We start from the raw sequence: 19,471 nt of genomic DNA on the forward strand, positions 1-19,471 counted from the left end.
AATTCCGGGTGTACTTAATCTTAATACCTTACCTCCTATGGAATACAAAAACATAGATGAAATAGAAATAATTAAATTTATATTTCACAATGTGTATCAGAATGTTCTCGTCTAAGTTGTGCCTATCTGCTGAGTGTGGGCTGAGTGATGCAGATTTTCCTTCTTATAAATCTGAACACCTCTTATGACACTGCGAGTGAGAGTCCTATGGGCCCAATTGACATTTTTCCTTGTAGCAAGTGAGGTTTGGTATAAGCAGCCCTATAAGATCAGACACTCCAGGGAATTTAAATGAAGTAGCACCTGAATTTCTGAATCCCGATCTGGTTGATACGGGTAATACGTGGCCTTGTTATAGCTGGAGCAGCTGTGCCTGGCACACATCGGAAGCAGAACTGGAAGCTGAGGGAGCAAGTCAGACAAAGTGCCACATCCAAGGTTAGAGGTGTTTTCAGTTAATTAAACTTTGGTCTGTATGGGGTGTGAGTTTGAAGAATGGGAAGTGTTCTGCTGTTTCTCCAGAATGGTTTTTCAGCTGCTTTATTTTTCAGATAGCCACAGATGGCAAGATACCTTGCCAGAACTGTGCTGTCTTGATCTAGAAAAGTTAGTTGTGGTTTTTCTTGACAAGCCAGATCACTTTTTTTTTTTTGACCCTTTATAATTATCGAAGTTTGAGTTGCTTGGATTTATTTGAATCGAGTGCAGTGAAAGAAAAAGCGGATCACTGTGGTTGTATTTGGTAAAGCTGAAACTCAGCCATTAGTCTGAACAATATATTTCTGTTGACATCAAACTGGCTTTTCTTCATGGGCAGTGTGGTATTCCCTGGTGGCGTACTGCCACCAGAATCACATCTTCCTTTGTGGGCTAATACAATATATTTAAACAAAACACAAAACAACCCCAACAACTTTCCAATAATCTGACGCAGAAATTCCTGGAAGTCTCTCTGGCTGTTATTGTACTGTTTAGCAAGGAGGGGAGGAGGAGAACGGCTTCAGCTGTCCAGCATTGTTGTCTGTCATGCCATCATCCCCTTTGTCATAACTGAAGTCTGGCATCACAGAATCCTTCTTGGTTAGATGCAGCAGAAACCCTGGGAGGAAGGAAGGGGCACTGGCCTCGCCCTGCCAAAATGGAGACAAAAAAGCAGGTACAGGCTTCTTGCATCATCTTAGATTAATTCCTCTGTGATTTAGATCCAGTGCGGGGAAGGTGGCTAGTTCCAAGTAACGTTATCCATGATAAAAGAAGGCAAATGTGTAAAAAGAGCTCCAAAGATATAGGAAATAGTTGCAGAGGTGTCTGTTCTTCCTTCCAGTGTATGGAAGATTGTATGCTGTTTCTTGAAGAGTCACTCTTCATCTGAGAGAGGAGATACATCTTGTAGCCCACCCTTCATGGGACTGAAACTTGAGAGTTTAATTCAGAATGGATGTGTAGTGTCTCAAAGAGATTATGTCTCTCTTGAACAGAGAAATTAGTACTGATCTTTGCAGAGAGCGCTGAGGGCAATCATGCAAGAGCCAGTTTGGAGATGACTGACAGGGATTTGAGACTAGAAACTGCTCAGAGATGTTCTCATTTCTTGTTCTCTAGAGTTGTGAAAGTACCTGAGATACAGGGAAGCATCTAAGGCAAACTGTGCCTTCTTGAAGATCTGGCTAGTCAAGAGCTGTACATGCAGGTTCAAAAATGTGACTTAACTTTGGTCGGAGTGGTGCTGTTGGAGTTGCCTGGCCCGCAGCAGACAGCGGTTGTCTCTTGCTCCCACAGGAACTGATGCACCCAGAGAGCGTTGCCTCATTCTTCGGGTTTTCTGAGGGTGTGTGACAAGTGTGTGGGCCAGAGGAGCAACGGTGTAGTTCAAGTGATGTAGGTGACATGCAAGTCCATCTTTCAGTCCTTTCAAAACACTGGACAGAGCTCTCATGGTAACAGAGACCATCGCCAAACAGTGATGGGTATTTTAGTGCTCCTTGCTGTAGCTTTAGGTTCGGAAAAAGAAAACCTTGAAAATAAAGGTCAAAGCGGAAAAGCTTCTGAAGTTTGCTTCTACATTTCTAGAGTACCTTTCATTTCAAGGAGATTTTAGATTGTTCACTTTTGATACAGAAGAATCTATGGCAAATCATGCAGATATGGAGTGAATGGAATGCCATGGAAAAGTTTATTGACTATATAATGATATTTATTATAAATAAGCTTACACTTACGTTTTTCTGGTAATTATCTATTTGCCAGATTAACTACATATATACACTTCCGTAAACTATTTGATAATTGCAGGGTGACCAGTACAAAGGGAAGAGGGACTTCGATTCCTTAAAGGAATATGTGGATTCCCAACTGCAGAGCTCAGGGAAAGAGCCCCCAGCAGACAAACCTGCTGAAGCCCCGCAGCCACCTGCAGAACCCACCCCTGTTGAGGTAAGTGCTCCTGCACTCCCCAGTGGAGTTAAAAGTGGTCAAACTATTTCAGCAGCCTGAGTCTTCCATGTGTTTCTCTCTTTGATAGCTTGAGAATGTAAACTGAACCAACCACTTCTCTGGTTATTTTTTTTTAGTAATTAATGAGTGGAATCAGACCATAAATCCTAGTGATACTTTTACTAACCTGAGAAATTGGAGAAGGAAAAAGAAACTGGATTTTTTTTGTGGTTGCAATAAGTTGTTTAGATAGAGCAGCACTAATAACAGTCTTTTTTTGTCTGCGGAACTCCTGGCACCTCAGTCTATATGACGGCGTATTTCATTGCTATGGAGATGAACATTTCTTACAAGATTCTCACTTGAACCCAGGAGGATGGTGCACACTGCTTAGCCCCTTAAAAAAGACAGTGTCCTATACTTACGGACCATCTGCAGATACAACAAACAAGCAAAGGTTATGAAGACTGACCTAAATGTGTCATGGTAACATGTCCTGTAACAAGGAAACTCCTCAGGTTTTGAAGGCTGATTCTAATCCTGGTTGTAGGAGCTACAGGGGTTATGAATGTTGCCAAGGAATTGACAGGAGTAACATTATCACCTTTGCATAGTTGTACTTCATGTCATTTAGTTTTCTGTGGTTTTTTAATCACTTTGGCATTTCATCTGCTATTTTTCTTGTAGCTGACTATAAAATTGGTGAGGTTGAGAAATTAGGGATGGTTTTTGAGCATAGTTTTTCATGCAATGTGGAAAGCATACTTCTGCCTAGAAGAAAAGGGATGGTGATTTACACTCCCTTGTGATGTTGAATGAACTTACGTAATTAAAAAGCATCAATATTATTAATATAAATACAGTTTATATGCAGCTTGTCACAGGAGCATATTGCCTTTCCCAGTTGACTTTTCCAGCAACATTACTCATCTAGCATAAAGTGGCTTACCATACATTATAGACAACACAGATTTGCAATTTTCATACCCCTGATTTTTTTTTTTAATTGACCTCATATTTGGAAGATCCTAACAAGCTGATGTTAGCACAATGAAGAAAGCAATTAATTGTCTATTTTTATAGAAGTAACACAAACCACATGTGATGCAAATTCCCACTTATGCCTTGCATGCACCAGCACAAGTACAAACAAGAAAGGATTGTGCGGGGATATTTTGCCAAATAATAGACACAGTGTAGGACTCAGCTTGTCTTTGCAACTTTACATCACAGCTTTGGATGCCACCATTTCTTGGTTGTTCATCTTCAGACACCTTGGTTCTGGTTTTGTTTTCGTGAGTTTTGAAACAAGGGGCTGGCCCACACAGCCAGTAAACACCGACTGCATTCGCCCATGGCCAGTTCCACAGGCAGCAAAAGCGATGAGTTCCAGCTTCAAATTTGTGCCCCTGCCTAGATTCTCCCAGGTCTTAAATGGGCCAGGTAGTTGCCAACCCTTTCACAGACACTGTACTTTTATGTCTGTGAGGCTTCTTTCCTGGCAGACATGGCTAAAATGAATTCAAAAATTATCCAGATGGGTTAAGGTAGAGTGACCAGCAGATGCTCAGATTATGTGACTGCATAAGATATCTTTTCTTAAGAAACCAAGCCTAAAATTGAGCTGATATTAAACTTATTTTTGTGCTTATATACTTCACATTGCTACTCCAATAGTAATCTACAGATATTTAAAATGTGTTTAACTATGTGGATTGTGGGGAGAATATTGTTTATGGGGTTTTCAGATTTGGTAGCTTAGATTGTAAATGATGTTTGGATATCCATTTAGGAGATTCAGAATAGAAGAATATGTATTTAGTGCTCTTTTTTTTTCTTCATTTAATTATTTGTAATTAATAATTAGAAAGTATAATTTCTAAATTATTCTTTAGAGGTAATAACATTTCAACCTAATGAAATAACTTCATTTCATGAACTAGCAGTTATTAACATAATGTTTAAAGGTACAAGATAAATTGTCATTTCAAGTTTATTTTTGGCTTCTTTTCATAAATCTCTTTCTGGGTTTAAAGTATAATGGGTAATACTGTCAGTTGCCCTCTTTTCCTTTTGCTTCCATTTGAATTTGAAGCTTTTACAGGCGTGTGATTTATTTATTTACTTTTAGTCCCTCCTGCCCTTATGGGTTTCACACAAAAAATGGAGTTTGTTACGGTTTTGCGTTCTCACGTGAGACCCTGTGCAAGCAATGTGCTGTCATCCCTTCCCTCCTGTGCCACTGCTCCCATGTCCTCTTGAGAAGCAAATAACGTGTTTCTGCTAACAGCTTTTTCTGTGCATGAAACGCTGGGGTACAGCAGAGGGAGAAGACCTGTCAAGACATCAGTAGTGTGCGTTAAATACCTCATTAAACTCTCAGGTGGCCACTCTGTGCTTTAAGACAGCTCCTCTCAGGGTTGTACCTTGAAACTTTTGCATGACAGTGTATTAAAATTAAGGCAATTTTTTCCAACAACTAAAAATTTGGATACGGGCAAATCCCCTGAAAATGGTTTGTTTCTCTGATCATGGATGAGATACAGCATGAAATACACATTTCTCTTCTGCATCTTTATATAGAATGTCCTGAGCTGGAAGGGACCCACAAGGATCATGGAGTCCAACTCCTGTCCCTGCACAGGACAACCCCACAGTTCACACCATGTGTCTGAGGGCGTTGTCCAGTCTTCTTAAATACTGTCAGGCTTGGAGCCTCTCTAGGGGAGGAAAGCAGCCGAAGGGTGGAAGCAAGGTGTGCTGCTGCTACTCTTGTGTATATTATCAATAATATTATCTTTTCCAGTTTGAATTTCCCTTTCGGGTAGCTAAAAGCTTGTTTGGCTGATGTTATCTATACAAAAAGTTTTGACTCTTTTACTTTTTTTTCTTTATGAACAGGCTGCAGTGCTCTCTCTCTCTGAAAAAGACTTCGATGCAACCATTGCTAGGGGGATCACCTTTATTAAATTCTTTGCTCCATGGTAAGAAGTCTGCACCTGTTCTTGTTCAGGATTACTGTTGGTCTGAGCTATCAGTGCCTTAGTTGCTGTAGGTATTTGAGTTGTATGTAGTATGGTATTTGTTGTCTGGATCTAAAATGTGAATTAACTGAGGAATGTGTGTATGGGCAAGAGTTAGAGCAAAAAAAGCTCAGTCTGTTTTTAAGCTTTTTTGGGATCCCTCTCTCTAGAAAGGCTGACACAGAATCTTTACTATGTCAGCCCCAGGCAATGCTGGGGAACAAGGAGAGTGAAGTTGTCTTTGTTGGCTCAGTGTGCTCCTATCCCTTGATTAGGGTCAGGTGAGGGGAGTGTATCACCAGTGCTGGGAAAGGAGAGTGTGCTGGCCTTTGTGTTCTCTCCTACCACAAGCAGCCGCTCTTGGAAGCCTCACTAGGGTATCTGGGAATGCGTACAGGCTGTAGAGCTATGGATAATAGGCCGTTTCTCTTCAAAGAGCTGACAAAAAACTAATTTGCCCAAGTGGCAATTTTGAGATGTTCTTAAAATAGTATATTCCATATAATATGTTCTAATAGTGACCTGAGGTAGAAATGTCCAATGCAGATGCTGTAGGTGTAGAGACCTGCTCTGGCGGGGGGATTGGACTAGATGATCTTTCGAGGTCCCTTCCAATCCCTGACATTCTGTGATTCTGTGAAAGCACTGGTTAAGAAAACGTAATGTCCTGTCTTCAACCTGCCATCACTGGCATACGCTGCAGAGCCTGGGACCTGACCTGGTATAACACCTCAGCATCACAAACTCATACAACAGATATTTTCCCCCTTTTCTTACTGTTTCCTTTCTGAGACCAAAAGAAAGTTTTACCTTTCTCTTTCTGGTTTATAGGCTTCATCTTATTTGTGCCTGGATTGAATATGATGGAACTTGCATGCATGTGAAAGATAACACATCTCTGATTTCATCACTGGCCACCCCACTAATGCAGTATATAAAATATAAAAAGATCTTTTGTTTGTGGTGGTAAAAGGTCATCAATACAAAGCAACACAAGATAATGCAACCAATATTTAAATGTGCTCAGGAGTATCAAAATATTACAGCTTAACTTTGACAGCAGGCATGACTATGTTTCTTATTGTAGGCAAGAAGTACCAGGGAAAGTTTCATTTTACGTAATCTCAATGATGCAGTCTTTTCCAGTGTTGTCACCCTTCTTAACGCGGTCTGGTTTGCTACTTGAGAGACACTTCTGTGATCTCTTATGTCTGAAAGATCTGCTTTTGGATGTGGGCAAGTATCTGCCACCACTGTCTTAAGCAATACCCTGCCCACGCACACATCCCCCTTCATGTTTACTGCTCTTTCTTCACTCCCTTTATCCTCTCTGTGCACTGTGAGGGACTGAATCTGTGCCTGTGCTGCTACTGTGCCACCAGCAGAACCAGCTGGTAAATTCAATTTACAGCTGTGCACACAGCAGCTTCTAGTCTGATTTCTGAACCCAGGGCTTGTTGGCACGCGTAGACATTCATTATCTGAGAAACTTTTTCCGGAAAATTTTGAGGTAAAGAAATGGTCCCTTTTTAATTAACTTTTCTTAATAATACTGCATGTTAACCATCTCCTCATCTTGTGGGGTGCTGCTGGATCTCGGAGATATGATCAGTGTTGGATGACAGGCTGAGAAATGGTGGTTCAGGATGCAGAGTCAAGTTCTTAAACCAGTGTGTGCTCTCTGGCTGCAATGTTCAGAAAGCCACCATTTAGGAAAATACTTCCTATATTTATGTAGCTGGTATCCTAGTTTTAGCTCTGAAAGTCAGGCTTGTGTATACAGTTGTAGTATATAAATGACCCTTTTCTCTTCCAAGTGGATTAACGAATGTAGGGCTCAGCAAACACTATTATGTTGCTTGTTAGTTGTGTCTTTCAGTTAGTTTTGGATAAATATTGATGTTAACTTGCACAGTAAGCATAAAATCATCCTGTTCTAGTAGTTTTTATGCATGGTCAGAAATGCTTTTATACTGTCACTGCGTATTTAAAGATACACTGGCTTGCATTAAGAAAACTTTTGCTGAGACATCTTTCATTATTTTTGTAAATGCCCTGATCCAGCCTCGAGGCACTTGTGGGGCTGTTTTAATAACCCAATTAAGGTGCAGCTGGGTTAGAACAGAATGAGCAATGCAGCTTTAAAGTCTAAACTGCTTTGGGAATTCTTGAAGGCAGTGAGAAGTTCAAGTTATGAGCTTGTCTAAGCCAAGTTCAAAATATAAACAAAATTAATACCTTACTATAGTTCCTGCCATTTTACGGTATCATTTTTTGTCTTGACACTAGTGTTTCATTGTGTGTACTCTGTGGACCACATTCTCACATTACTGTAGAGACATAAGGGAATAAAATAGAAACAGGCTTTTTTGTGTTATTGATGGTAAAACTGGAATAATTCTCTATTTGATGCAAATCGGAATAAGGCCTGATCTGTTTTTTTTTTTTTTGCCATCTGCTAAGTTAAACTTATTGACTATCAAACAATTCCATTGTGGATCTACCTGAAAGTACAGTGGTAGTGGTTAAACTTGAAAGTACCTTAAGTGAAAAAGCGCATTAAACTGCTGCAGTGTTTCACAAAAACAGAATCTTTGTTGACAAATGTCTCTATCGAGTTTCCAGTGCTGGGAGATGCTACGTTGGTCAAGGAGGCCATTAGGAACTGGGAGAAATTTCATAGGGAAATTAAAATCTCATTTGAATAATGTCTACGTAGCTTTAGCATAACTGGCACGTGCTACCTGAAAGCTTAATTTGTACTACAGATGTTCTACACTTTGCTTTTAACATTTGTTTCTTAGCAATCTTTTTTTTTTTTTTTTTTAATTTAAATATTCTCTGTGCTCATCTTCACTTGGCTTCATATTCCTCTGCAGGGCAAAAATGTTAATGCACCGACATCCAGAATACCATTCCAGATGAGACTAATGAAGGCCAGAGACTACTCCAGTGCTCGGCTTACATAAAATCACTCATTTTCTTAGCTCATTTACTGACATAATAGCGCAAGGGAATTTGAGGGCCAAATCATTAGGGGATAGGAAAGGCAGCTAGTTAAACTTCGAGCTATTGCAGCAGGACAGTAGAGATAAACTGGAAGGTGCATCTGTGAAACAAATCTCTCTCTTTTGTTTCTAGGTGTGGTCACTGTAAGAACTTGGCTCCAACTTGGGAGAACCTTGCCAAAGAGCAATTTCCAGGTTTGACTGATGTCAAAATAGCAGAAGTAGACTGCACTGTGGAACGTAATGTCTGCAACAGATTTTCTGTAAGTGTGAAAGATCTGAAACGACCGGGCTCGTATTGTGTAGCAGATGTGAGAGACTCCAGGGTGCAGCCGAGCCGGCTGCTGTGTTGCGAGCGCCTGGTGACAGCGCAGCTGTGTTCTCCGTAAGCCAAAAATGGGGTAGTTCAGAATGGCACCTGGTGACACAGTTTCTTTCCTGGACTGTTTGTGCAGATTTGGTCATTCTCATTATTCGATAAAGCTGAATAAGTCCCTAAGTTAAGAAGCCTCCCTCTGTGAAAGCACCAAAGCAGTCTTGTGGTAGCCAATGTAAAGTTCTATTCCTAGAAAAAAGTATTTTGGTGCTGGTCAGCAGACACCAAGACCAAGAGCTGGAGCTGCCGTTCTAGGAGCCCAGAGGAACATGCATTATCCGTTTCATTTACAAATGTTTAGAAATTGCAGGTTGGCACTGGAAGTTCTGGCATGGTGTTTGAATGTGGTTCTTTGAAACTAAAATGGCTTATTGTTTTAGGGTGGCTTGGTCAGGTTTTTCAGTCAGGTAAATACAAGTGAAGGATACCAGTGAGTTCAAACATTAGTAACGAGTTTCTTTTTTTTGTGTGTGTGTGTCTTTTGAAGGTTCGTGGTTATCCTACACTTCTGCTTTTCCGAGGTGGAAAGAAAGTCAGTGAACACAATGGAACGAGAGACCTTGAGTCACTGCACAGCTTTGTCTTGCGTCAAGCAAGGGATGAATTGTAATAAAAGTCTGGATGCTCCGTCCCTGGCTGTCTTTGTACAGTATCTGAGGGATTTCAATCATTGCTAAATTTCAAATAGTGTATTTGGGGTTGGGGGGGTGGGGATTTGGGCTTTTTTTAAATTTCTTTTTTAGGAAACCGAATGTACTATACATTGGTATCTTCCCTCTCTGTGTGTGTTAAAGACATGCTACCTTGTGTGTGAAGGAAAACTAACAAGTAGTTACTGTGCAAAGTGAGAATATTTTCAGCATGGTACTATTACTGCATTTCTGTGTTCCCACAATGAAGTGTAAATGGTTTCCTTTGAGACTAAAATACATTAAGAAAACCAGCTTAAGGGCACCAGTAGAATATTTTTGTCTTCAGGTTAGATTTGGTTAAAAAGTAGTCCTTACAAAATGTCCACCATTACTAGAAAGGCAAAAGCTACACCTGTGTTGAGTGCCGCTGTACTTAATCCCTATTTGTCTTAATATAGCTGCTGGATAAGAAACGGAATGTCATGGGAGGTTGCAAACACACATACACACACACTTTTGGAAGATACCAAGCCACCACGAGCTGGTTGTTTCCTGTTACTCCTCTCAGTGTGGGAGGTCTAGCCATAATGAAAGTGATGGTACTGTAACATGTGCCTGAACATTACTGATGCCATAGTGTACATGTGTCAGGTGCATTTTCGTAGGCTGTTTCCATCCAGCTCCAGAGGAGCAACTCTGCTCTACTTCTATAGAGCCAAAGTTGTTGTAACCGCTCCGTTAACGTTAAATGATCAGAGCTGATGACACGGGTTTCGTGCCCTCGCCTGCATCCACACTTCGTGCTGACTTGCTCCTTATTCAGAGTACTTAAACAACAAGTAGTACATTTTTTGTTTTGGTTTTTTGGTTTTTGTTCAGCTATCCTACAGTAGTATAAAGTAGTTCCCCACTCCTCTTCTTGAGCCTTAACTGTTTCCCAAGCTGCAAGTGTTGGTAAGTTTGAATGCTAGGACCAGGCACTCTGTGGTGCCCTGGGTTAGAATATGGATCTGTTCTTTGGTGCAGAAGCTGTTCCATGTTAGACATAATTGAAAGCCAAAGAATTTACGCTACAGAGACTGTGATGATACAAAGACAACAGCAAACCAAGGACTGAATTCTGCCATCTCGTGCGCATAGAAACTCATGGAATGAGGATGACTACAGGCTGACTAATCTGTCAAGATGCTGATTTTTGTCCATCATATGGAATAAGTTGGGTTTGTGTGTTTTGTTTTTTTGGGTTTGTTTTGTTTTGTTTTTTTAAAGCAAACCAGCAACGAATATTTAAACCAGTGAATTTCTCCTAGTACTCCACTTCACTGTCTGTCCAGAACTTTTGATTCTGTTCAATTTAAAAATATGTAAGGGTGAAAAAGCCACAGTGAAAGCTAAGTGTTGTACTGGCAGATGTATTAGATCAATGTATATACTTCTGCCTTAAAGAAAGCCTTTATTATCATGTTTTTAACAACTTTCTAGTGAAGCACAATCTCATGAGTTTCTTGTATAAAATCAAAGTGGTACAATTGTTTACACTGAGATTTTTCTAAATAAAAACTTTTTTAAAAAGCAGTCTTTCTATAAATGATACAGCACAATGAATATACAGTGACAAGTGCAATAAATTATAGCTTGTATTTACAAGAAGCCTTTTAAATGCAAGAATTAGAGGTAAGTGCATTTAATACAAGTTTAATAATGATCAAAACAATTTGCTATTTGCTTCTGCTAGACAAACTGTTGCTACACTGTGAATGTATCCTTTATACCAGTTTGTTAGTTGCGTGAGTTGAAGGGGAGAGGTTGGCCAAAGACTTGCGTGTGTTGTTGAGATTCTGTCTTCCTGTAAATAAATTGTCCAGCTAGAGAATGAATGGCCCCTAAACTTTTAAGTCTGACTTACAGCTGTAGGAGCGTCCTGACTTCCTTCCTGGGCAAGTGGTAGTAGATGAGGCAGCTCCATGTGGGGAGTGGAAGGAAGTTGCATAAGAACAAGTGTAATAAAGTTCCATTGCTCAGTCAGATAGTAAACTGGAAAGACCAACTGGGGTCTGTGTTCACACTAGTGTTTCTAACACAGGGTGCAGCCAGGCCAGCTCATGCTTGCAGCATCAGACTTAAACTGTGCTTGGAGAATAAGAGAACCTAAACATTGCTGCTTTGGCACAATTTAAGATGCTTACCACCATGACGGATTCAGGAGGAGACTAACAGTCTAGGTGAAGTAACTGGTCCTTCTAGACAAAAGGCAATTCCTAACCTTTAGAATTTTGTGTTATCTTGGACAACATGTATACTTTAAGCCTGAAGGACTAACACCGCTTTCTTAAGCTCGCTCGCTCTCCCCTCATCTTCCCCCCAGAAAAAGAACTCACTTGTTTTGAGTGTTGGGTGCCTATCGGGTAAAGCTGCAGCATGCATCCAAGCAACTGCGAGGGCCACGCTGCTACGTGAGATTAAGACGGTCCCATTCAATATAAGGGGTCTAGGCAGATTTCTGCTTTGCGCACGCTGGCTCGGCAGAGCTGAGCAGCCACCGTGGCCCAGGGTCAGGCTGTAAGAAGTCCAGGGGTTTGCTCGTGCCCCAGCGCGTGGTCCCCACACCCCTCCCCTGCATGAGGCACATGCAGGGTGTTCCAAAAGGTGGTTGATCAATTATTTTTTTCTCCAAGGTCAGGTAGTTCATGAAAGCATGGACGGTAGGATGGAAGTTCGTGGTAGAATCACAGAGTCCGTGCGAAGACTATTTGTCAGTGACATCCACAAGCTCTGACTACCATATTCCTGTATTTCTTCAAGATTACATTAGAATTATCATCAAAATAAAGAACAGATATGGCATTTAGTTTGGTAGGTGCACAGCATGGTTTGGGAACGTAATCAGGATTCATAAGATGAACCTGTTGCCAAAAAGAAAACACAACTGAGACAATGGTAACTTGTTTATAAATTCACCTATTACTTTGGCGTGGAGCTTTCTGGAGACTTACCAGAGTTTGTACAATGGCGTGATTGGTTGCATTCATATGGGCATTGAGTGGAAACGAGCACTCCCCATCACAGTAGTTGGCTGCGTAGCCCTTTGGAGCGATTATCCAGTCCTTTTTAGGAAATAAACAGAACGTGATTCAAATTAAAAAGTTGCCAGCTTGTACAGACAACTGCATGCAATTAAGAGCAGCTGAAAATTTTCCACTAACTTTTTCTTGAGGGTGAAAATGTGTTTTCACTGAAACTGTTAGGGGTTGAGTTGTTGGTATGGTTTTGGGTTTTTTGGGCTCTTTTTGTGTGAGCCATGACTTTTCCATGGACACACTAATTTTAACGTCCAAAGAATGGTGCATGTCTATGCACAGCTTAACTGCCACAAATTAATTTTATTCCCAAAACTCTTGCTGTGTTGCCTTGTGGGGATTGTGGTTTGGATGCCTTTATGTTCCAACATTTCCTGCAGGTTAGACCTTTCCTAGGGTTGAATCACAGCCTCAGCTGGTGTCCCCTCTTCAAAAAAACCATGTATGCGTGTGCATGCACACACAACTCAACCAGGGAGCTCCAGAACAGGAATATAAAATGCTTCACAGACACTCTACCTTATACACAGGGACACTGCTTGTCTGCTCAGGCCACCATGGGAAGTTTTAGCTGCGTAACAGCATCCTCACCTCTGCCAGACTACTAAAGGAGGGAAGGGACAGCCGGCCCTAGCGGCAGGTGCAAGCAGGTGGCTTGGGTGGCAACTTGAGTGCTGTGCTATGGAAGAAGGTGGCTCTTCACCAATGGGCTAATAAAAAATAAAAAATTAAAAAAAACCCATAGCTTCCTTGCTGCTAACACAAAAGAGCCAAAGATAAAAGCATCACCAATTAGCAGGAGACATTTTGCCTCCCTCAGTGTCAGGCTCTGCAGGCCATGCTGCAAACAGGACACAGTGCGACACTTCACATGCACATAATTCTGAGATGGTTGCCCCTTTACCTGACAAGAATTAACCTGAGTGAGCTTGAACTGGGCTACAACAGGCCTGGGCAGCCAGAGACTGCTGCTGCTAGCCAAGTTTGATTGCTAATATGAGGATACCTGGGCACAGAAAAACCACCCCTTCATTTTACTGTGCTACCTCACCCATCATTTGCTCCCAGTTAGCCAAGCTGTTTTCATAAGACAGTCACTCTCCTGCTACAGGAGCCAGTACAGACCCTGTAATTTAATTTGTGGTTTAATGCGGTATAAGGGAAGCCCTCTGCCAAAACAAATATCTATATATCTATATCTATATATATATATATATATATATAAATAAAAAATGATGGCTGTTCTGAAGGAGACAGCAGCGCCCAACAAGCACAGGGGGCTGCTGCCCTGCCTCCATCACCTCCCTACAACAAGTAGGATCTGGATTCCAACTCCAGCAAAGAGCCCTGCTGGTCTGTGGCCTTCCTTTGGTAGCATCGTACCTTTCCGCTCAAGCCTGCAATTAGAAGGGTGAAGGCAGTGCCTTCCAAGGCCCTGAACTTCACAACTGGAATGGGCTTCCTGCCTGGAAGCAGGGCAAGCGAGCTAAGGAGGAGGTGGAAAGACTGCACAAACAAAAAGAAAAGCCACTAACAAGTAATGGGGAACAGTTATGACTAGCGGGCTGGAGTTGACATAAGCTACAAAAAATGCTGCTGTCTCTCTAGCTGAGAGAGGGCTTTCATGTGTAGGGTATTACAGAAGCAGCAGGGGCATCCTGAATTATAATCTGGTAAAAAGATCAGCTGCTAGAAATGAGACCTCCCTCACAGAAGTGCTGAATGAAAGAACAAAACAAAACACAATTTTTTAAAAAAGAGAAGATGAAGGTATTTTTTAAAATGTGATGTTTGATGACCCTATGGCCTATTCCTAAATAACTTACTCTAAACAACTCTCTGGCCTCATGGTGTTGCAACCAAGCCCAGCCTTCAGTCCCCTTATTGCAGCCAGTGCTAATTGTGGGGCAGGGGTGGAAGATTTCAACACAACGGCCAAGGTTAAAATTAGGCTGATCACTAGAAAAAAAACTTGATTTGGTTAAAATCACCGCTTAACATCAGATTTTTTTTTCCTTATCATTAGAGGTACACAGCTATGTGCTCTTGCCCGTACTGTGACTCCCATGAGTGACAGACAATGGCTGTATATTCAAATCTCATGAAGTACCAGGCTTCCTCTGGATCTTTTCAAATGTCACAACTGTCAATATTTATTTGCCCTTCCCTGTGACTGGTTTTAGTGAGGAGGCACAAGGGACATTTTAAAGCATAATGGCAGCCTCAAGTGGAATTACGGTGACACTGTTTAGATAACATTTCATAACAAAATGTCTAGTTTACCCAGAGAGAAATATCACACACCTGCCATCCCAGGTCTTGGAAGCTAACGTAAAGCTCATGCTTTCTGCACGCTGTTTTTAAGTCACTGCTGTTGTAATCTGTTAAAAGAAAAAGAGCAAAACAGGAATTTAGAAAGTGAAACAGGCAGAGCATTGCTGGATGGCACAGCTGGCCAGATGTCTCGGATGCTGGCTCAGTGGCGAGAAACAGCAAGCTCCCTCAGCAGCCATGAGGATAAGGGTGTTGAGAGACATCCAAAGCAGGGCTGAAGCTTTTCAGATGCTTATGGGAACAGAGGCACGCAAGTAACAGTGACTTGGTTATCATTCCTTCAGCTGCCTTTAATAACTTAACAAGCAGTGCTTGTAAAACACCTCCAGTAAAATGACTTCTTAAATTGACTCCTTCAGCCTGGCACAGGCTATATTCCTGCCGAGTGCTCAAACCCACCCCACTTCCCTGGCAGCGGTTTCCAACGTGTGCTGTCCTAGGTGGTGAGCTCAAAATGCACACACTTACCCAGAGAATTACAAGCCCGGGAAGGTTAATCATCGCCTTGTGCCCCTGCGCTGGTTAGCAGAAGTCCTTAAACAGCTAAGATGACGCACTGCCAGCAAAGCCACATCCCCGTCCCTCTCTGTTCCTCACCCCTAGCCTGCCCAGGACATCACACACGACTCCACGCACCACCTCTGGTCTTGGACCTATACAAACCATTCTCTGAAAAACAAGCACCTCCTCCCCATAACCTGCTTATTACCCAGAGCTGACATGAGATTTGAAATGGTCTCCATGTTAACTTGCTCCCTACTGTCAGTGCAGAGACCTTCTCCCTTCCCCCGGCACAATGTAGGAAGATGTTTCGACCACACACGAGTTGCTCCCAATGGCCCTACAAAATGCAGCTTTTGACAGCGAGTGGAATTTCCCATTTATATTTGGAAAGAGAGGCGGCTCCGCATGCGAACACCTGAAACCGCAGCGAGCGGAGGAGCTGAGCCGTGACAGAAGGGCCTTTCACCCCCGGGGGGCTGCACAAATCCAGCCTGGACAGGCGATGCTTGATCTCCTCACTCCTTGGGCAGCTGCTGGACCCTGGCACAGCAGCCACAGACGTCACCTTCGCAGCCAGGCGGCTTGGTGACCGCCTACAGCTGCCGAACCTGTGCTTTGTGCCCCACGGGATCACAGCTATGTCAGCCAAGCAGCGTGGGAGCCCCATCCATGCTGGACCCAGACTGTCCGTGTTTTTCTCCAGTGACTTAACCACAGGGGCCTGCTCTCCTCTCGCACGCCTCATTTATAAGTAAAGGCGCTTCTGTCAGCAGGCAGATGCTGCACACGGATGCTCTTGCCTCCCACTGCCCTGTGACTTTTGGCCAACCAGCCCCCCCAGTGTCCCCAGCACGGCTTGAAAGGGCACCCTCCCAGCGTAGCCTTTCTCCAACGCAGCAGCTGGGATACAAAAATATTTTTAGTGACTTTTTCCTTGGCTCTAAATAAGCCTTTCTTTTTCTTCCCTCCAGCACCACCCCCCCCCCCCCCCCCCCCCGCAAAGTTTGGGAGCTACAAATGCAAATATTTATTCAAAAGAAAAACTATAATACTAAAAGCACATCCAACTGACATTAAGGGCAGCACAAGCATCACAGCTGGGTACAGTTAACACTGAGGTCTGAAAAAAACCCTACACCTCCAACCTAGCCTCCAAACCACCAAAGATTAGAGAGTTGTTTTTAGAAGCAGAGTGGGTTTTAAACGTTAGGGATTGCATTTCAGTCCTTCAATAGCTTCACTTCAATCATGGCTTTTATCAGGTGAGCAGAGCTGGTTAACAGTCTGCTGCAGCACAAACATCCACTCTTTCAGGAGCGCTCAGTAGCAAGGACGGAGGTTTCTCTATTCAGGCTTTCCATTTTCAAACCAGACACAGCCTGTAGAAACCAGGGTGTGGTGCTTTCTCTCAGATGAAGCTGTTTAGTCCCTGGCTCGGCCCAGAAGCAAATTTCTAGCATGAAATGTTTCTAAATGATCTGGTCATAACAAGGGAAAAAAAAAAAAAGAGCAGAAGACACTTTTAGCAGTTAAAGGCTTTCATTTAAGTACCTGAAAATACAACTACATTGCTCTTCAATGGGAAATATCTTGTTTGCTTGGGGAAAAATCATCTGTATTTGACACGGAGTTAATTGGAGTTGATCTGTTAGCAACCAACTGGGTAGAAGTACGCTGTGTTCCAAATCCAGCTACAACTTACCCAAATCAGCTATGGAGAAGGCAAGGGAGGCAGAGAAAACAGGAGTGAGAAGAAAGGCGGTGAGCAATCACAAGTCTAAGAAAATGAAGGAAAAAAAGAGCTGCTTAACAAGCTACATGAAGCAGACCATGTTATGAACGTGTCCCCTCTCACACTGCTTGAAATCAGCCCCTCAAAATGCTCCCCAGTTCACTGGTTGGCCGTCGAGTCACCCGATTCACACATCAAGCACCGGCTATTCTCCATCCAAGGCAGACAGAGACAGACCTGCCTCCTCACTTGCCCAAACTCAGCCTTTGCTTGTGCGAAATGTCAATATACTAAACAAGCCCTCTCTTAAGATTTGCAGTCTACCCTGTTAAAATCACCTCATGCTCCTCTGGCCTCTCTTCTTGTTACTTGTTTGCCTACCATGTCTACTTTAGGGAATGTACTTTATCCTATCTTTTGGGATGGTACAGACCTTTAATCAACCCTTAGCAGTGGCTTCCCGAATCAGGGAAAAAATTGCAGGAATACAGATGCACATAATAACAATCCATTCCCTATGCTTTGGGGCTCAGCATATGCCCTAGAGTCATGTACATCCACCTATGAGCCTGAAAAAAGAGGAATCTACACAGTAAAGGCAGTTTTGGCATTGAGCTAAAACTCGCTGAGCTACTCAAGTTGGCTTCCAAAATGCATTGTCTCGAAAGCCTGGAAAGCGCCGTCAGCTACTCTATAGTCGAGTGTGCTCAACTGTTTTAGCCCAAATTGCTGTTTGAGGTGCTATGCAGTGCAAGACCCAACATCCAAGAGGCAAGAGGGTATGTGTCCCTCCCTGGCAACTCTGCAGAGGGGAGCAAGGAGGGCTTAGAAGAAGCAGCCCACAGCAGGGCGACACTGCAAACAACCTTACAAACCAAACAACTGCCATGACACTATGTGTGAGGATTGCTTGCCAGAGACCTTCGAAATCTCTGCAAGTTCAGAGAGCTGCTTTGGGAGCTCCTATAGACTCTTAACAAAATCATCTCCTTTTTTTTTTTCCCTGAACATACCAATTCAGAAACATTAACTTGGCATTTACAGGGCACTGCATTTAATCACACTGCAAACTATTTTGTCTGAAACAGAGATTTAAAAAAAACCCCCAAACCTCTAGTTCTGCACTTAAAAATAACTTCCAGGGCAGCACATTTAGAACAGCACAGTTAAGACAGCTTGTCTCTGCGGCTTGTTTGCACTCAACATTGTCTGCTTTCACCAGAACCCAAGCCTGACTTTCTGAGAGCACAGATGTTTCTCTTAAAGCTGGACACTGGTATTTGTGTTGCTGAAAGGGGAGAGAGAATAGCCTGACCCTAATGGTCTTCCTCCTCCAGATTCTTATGCACCCACCTTAGATTTCCTATAACCTCTCCCACGTTAAGTGCCAGCAAAGAATATATAAATATTTACTGAGGTTGATCCATCTGAGAACACCCTCGCTGCTCCCAAGGTGCCAGCTTACCAAATTCCACATGGTAATTAATTGCCTCTGTGGTCCAAAATAGCTTTGACAGAGGTCTCCAAGGCCACTCCCTTCTTCTTGGTGTTTGACTTTAGTGATTTGTCCGGATAAAGCTGGTGTAAACTGATCACGCAGTTAGTAACAGCCCACTTCACATGAAAGTGATCTGCTTGGGTGGGAAGAAGGGGAGATGTGGGGCTGACGTGGACCCACATGTGAAGGCACAAAGAGAAGCACTGGCCACACTGCCCCAGTCTGCATCCAAGTGCTCTACTAAAGTGAAGACTGGCTGTGAGATAACAACGTTTACCAATAAGACCCCAAAAGCATTTGGCCTTATTTGCCTCCAGTGTTTGTGCGCGCTGCCCTTCGCAGTATTTCGCTCCTGTACACGTAGGGAAATCTGTCTGGAGCCATGCATGGCTGCTGGAAGGAAAGGCCACTTGGAGGGCCTCTCCATTTCTCATGTAGCACCTCACACCAGTCCTGGAGGCCCTGGGGTGGGAGAGAAGGACCCGAAAAAAGGCGTTGCATGAATTTCACTCAGAAGAGCAAGCGCAGCTCGAATCAGACATTTAAATGCGACTCTCCATAAGGAGAAGCTGATGAGAAGGAATGTTCCTGAAGGCTGACTTGCAGAAGGGGAGGGTTATTGCCACTGGGCAAGGAGACAGCCCCACATGGAAACCATCGTTCAGGTAATTCACAGAGGAGCTGGCTGTACAGCAAAGCTCTTATGCTCAAGTGTCACCACCTGTCACACTGAAGAAAGTCACCATCTGTCCAGGTTAACTAGAGGGTCAGCCTGGAGTCTGAGAGCATGAGCTAAAACCACCACAGGACACAGCTGAGCGAGGGCCTCCAGATCTTGCAGACAACAGCAGAGA

At 42.9% G+C, this 19,471-nt stretch overlaps 2 protein-coding genes across 3 annotated transcripts in view; one reads left to right on the plus strand and one right to left on the minus strand.

Moving 5' to 3' along the window:
- TXNDC5 (thioredoxin domain containing 5) overlaps positions 1–11,047 on the plus strand; it is a 26,941-nt gene extending 15,894 nt beyond the window's left edge. For both annotated transcript variants that reach the window (XM_065052449.1, XM_065052450.1), the window contains exons 7-10: positions 2,293–2,433; positions 5,335–5,417; positions 8,598–8,727; positions 9,328–11,047. In XM_065052449.1, the coding sequence (XP_064908521.1) occupies positions 2,293–2,433; positions 5,335–5,417; positions 8,598–8,727; positions 9,328–9,450 (477 nt within the window). In that variant the 3' untranslated portion in view covers positions 9,451–11,047. The remainder of the gene's footprint in view (positions 1–2,292; positions 2,434–5,334; positions 5,418–8,597; positions 8,728–9,327) is intronic.
- Positions 9,328–19,471, minus strand: part of BMP6 (bone morphogenetic protein 6) — a 92,132-nt gene continuing 81,988 nt past the window's right edge. The window contains exons 5-7 of the mRNA XM_065052448.1: positions 14,854–14,930; positions 12,466–12,576; positions 9,328–12,375 (exon numbers count right to left, since the gene is read on the minus strand). Of these exons, the coding sequence (XP_064908520.1) occupies positions 12,226–12,375; positions 12,466–12,576; positions 14,854–14,930 (338 nt within the window). The 3' untranslated portion in view covers positions 9,328–12,225. The remainder of the gene's footprint in view (positions 12,376–12,465; positions 12,577–14,853; positions 14,931–19,471) is intronic.

Source organism: Columba livia, chromosome 2, assembly GCF_036013475.1.
Source record: "Columba livia isolate bColLiv1 breed racing homer chromosome 2, bColLiv1.pat.W.v2, whole genome shotgun sequence".
Lineage (NCBI taxonomy): Eukaryota > Metazoa > Chordata > Aves > Columbiformes > Columbidae > Columba > Columba livia.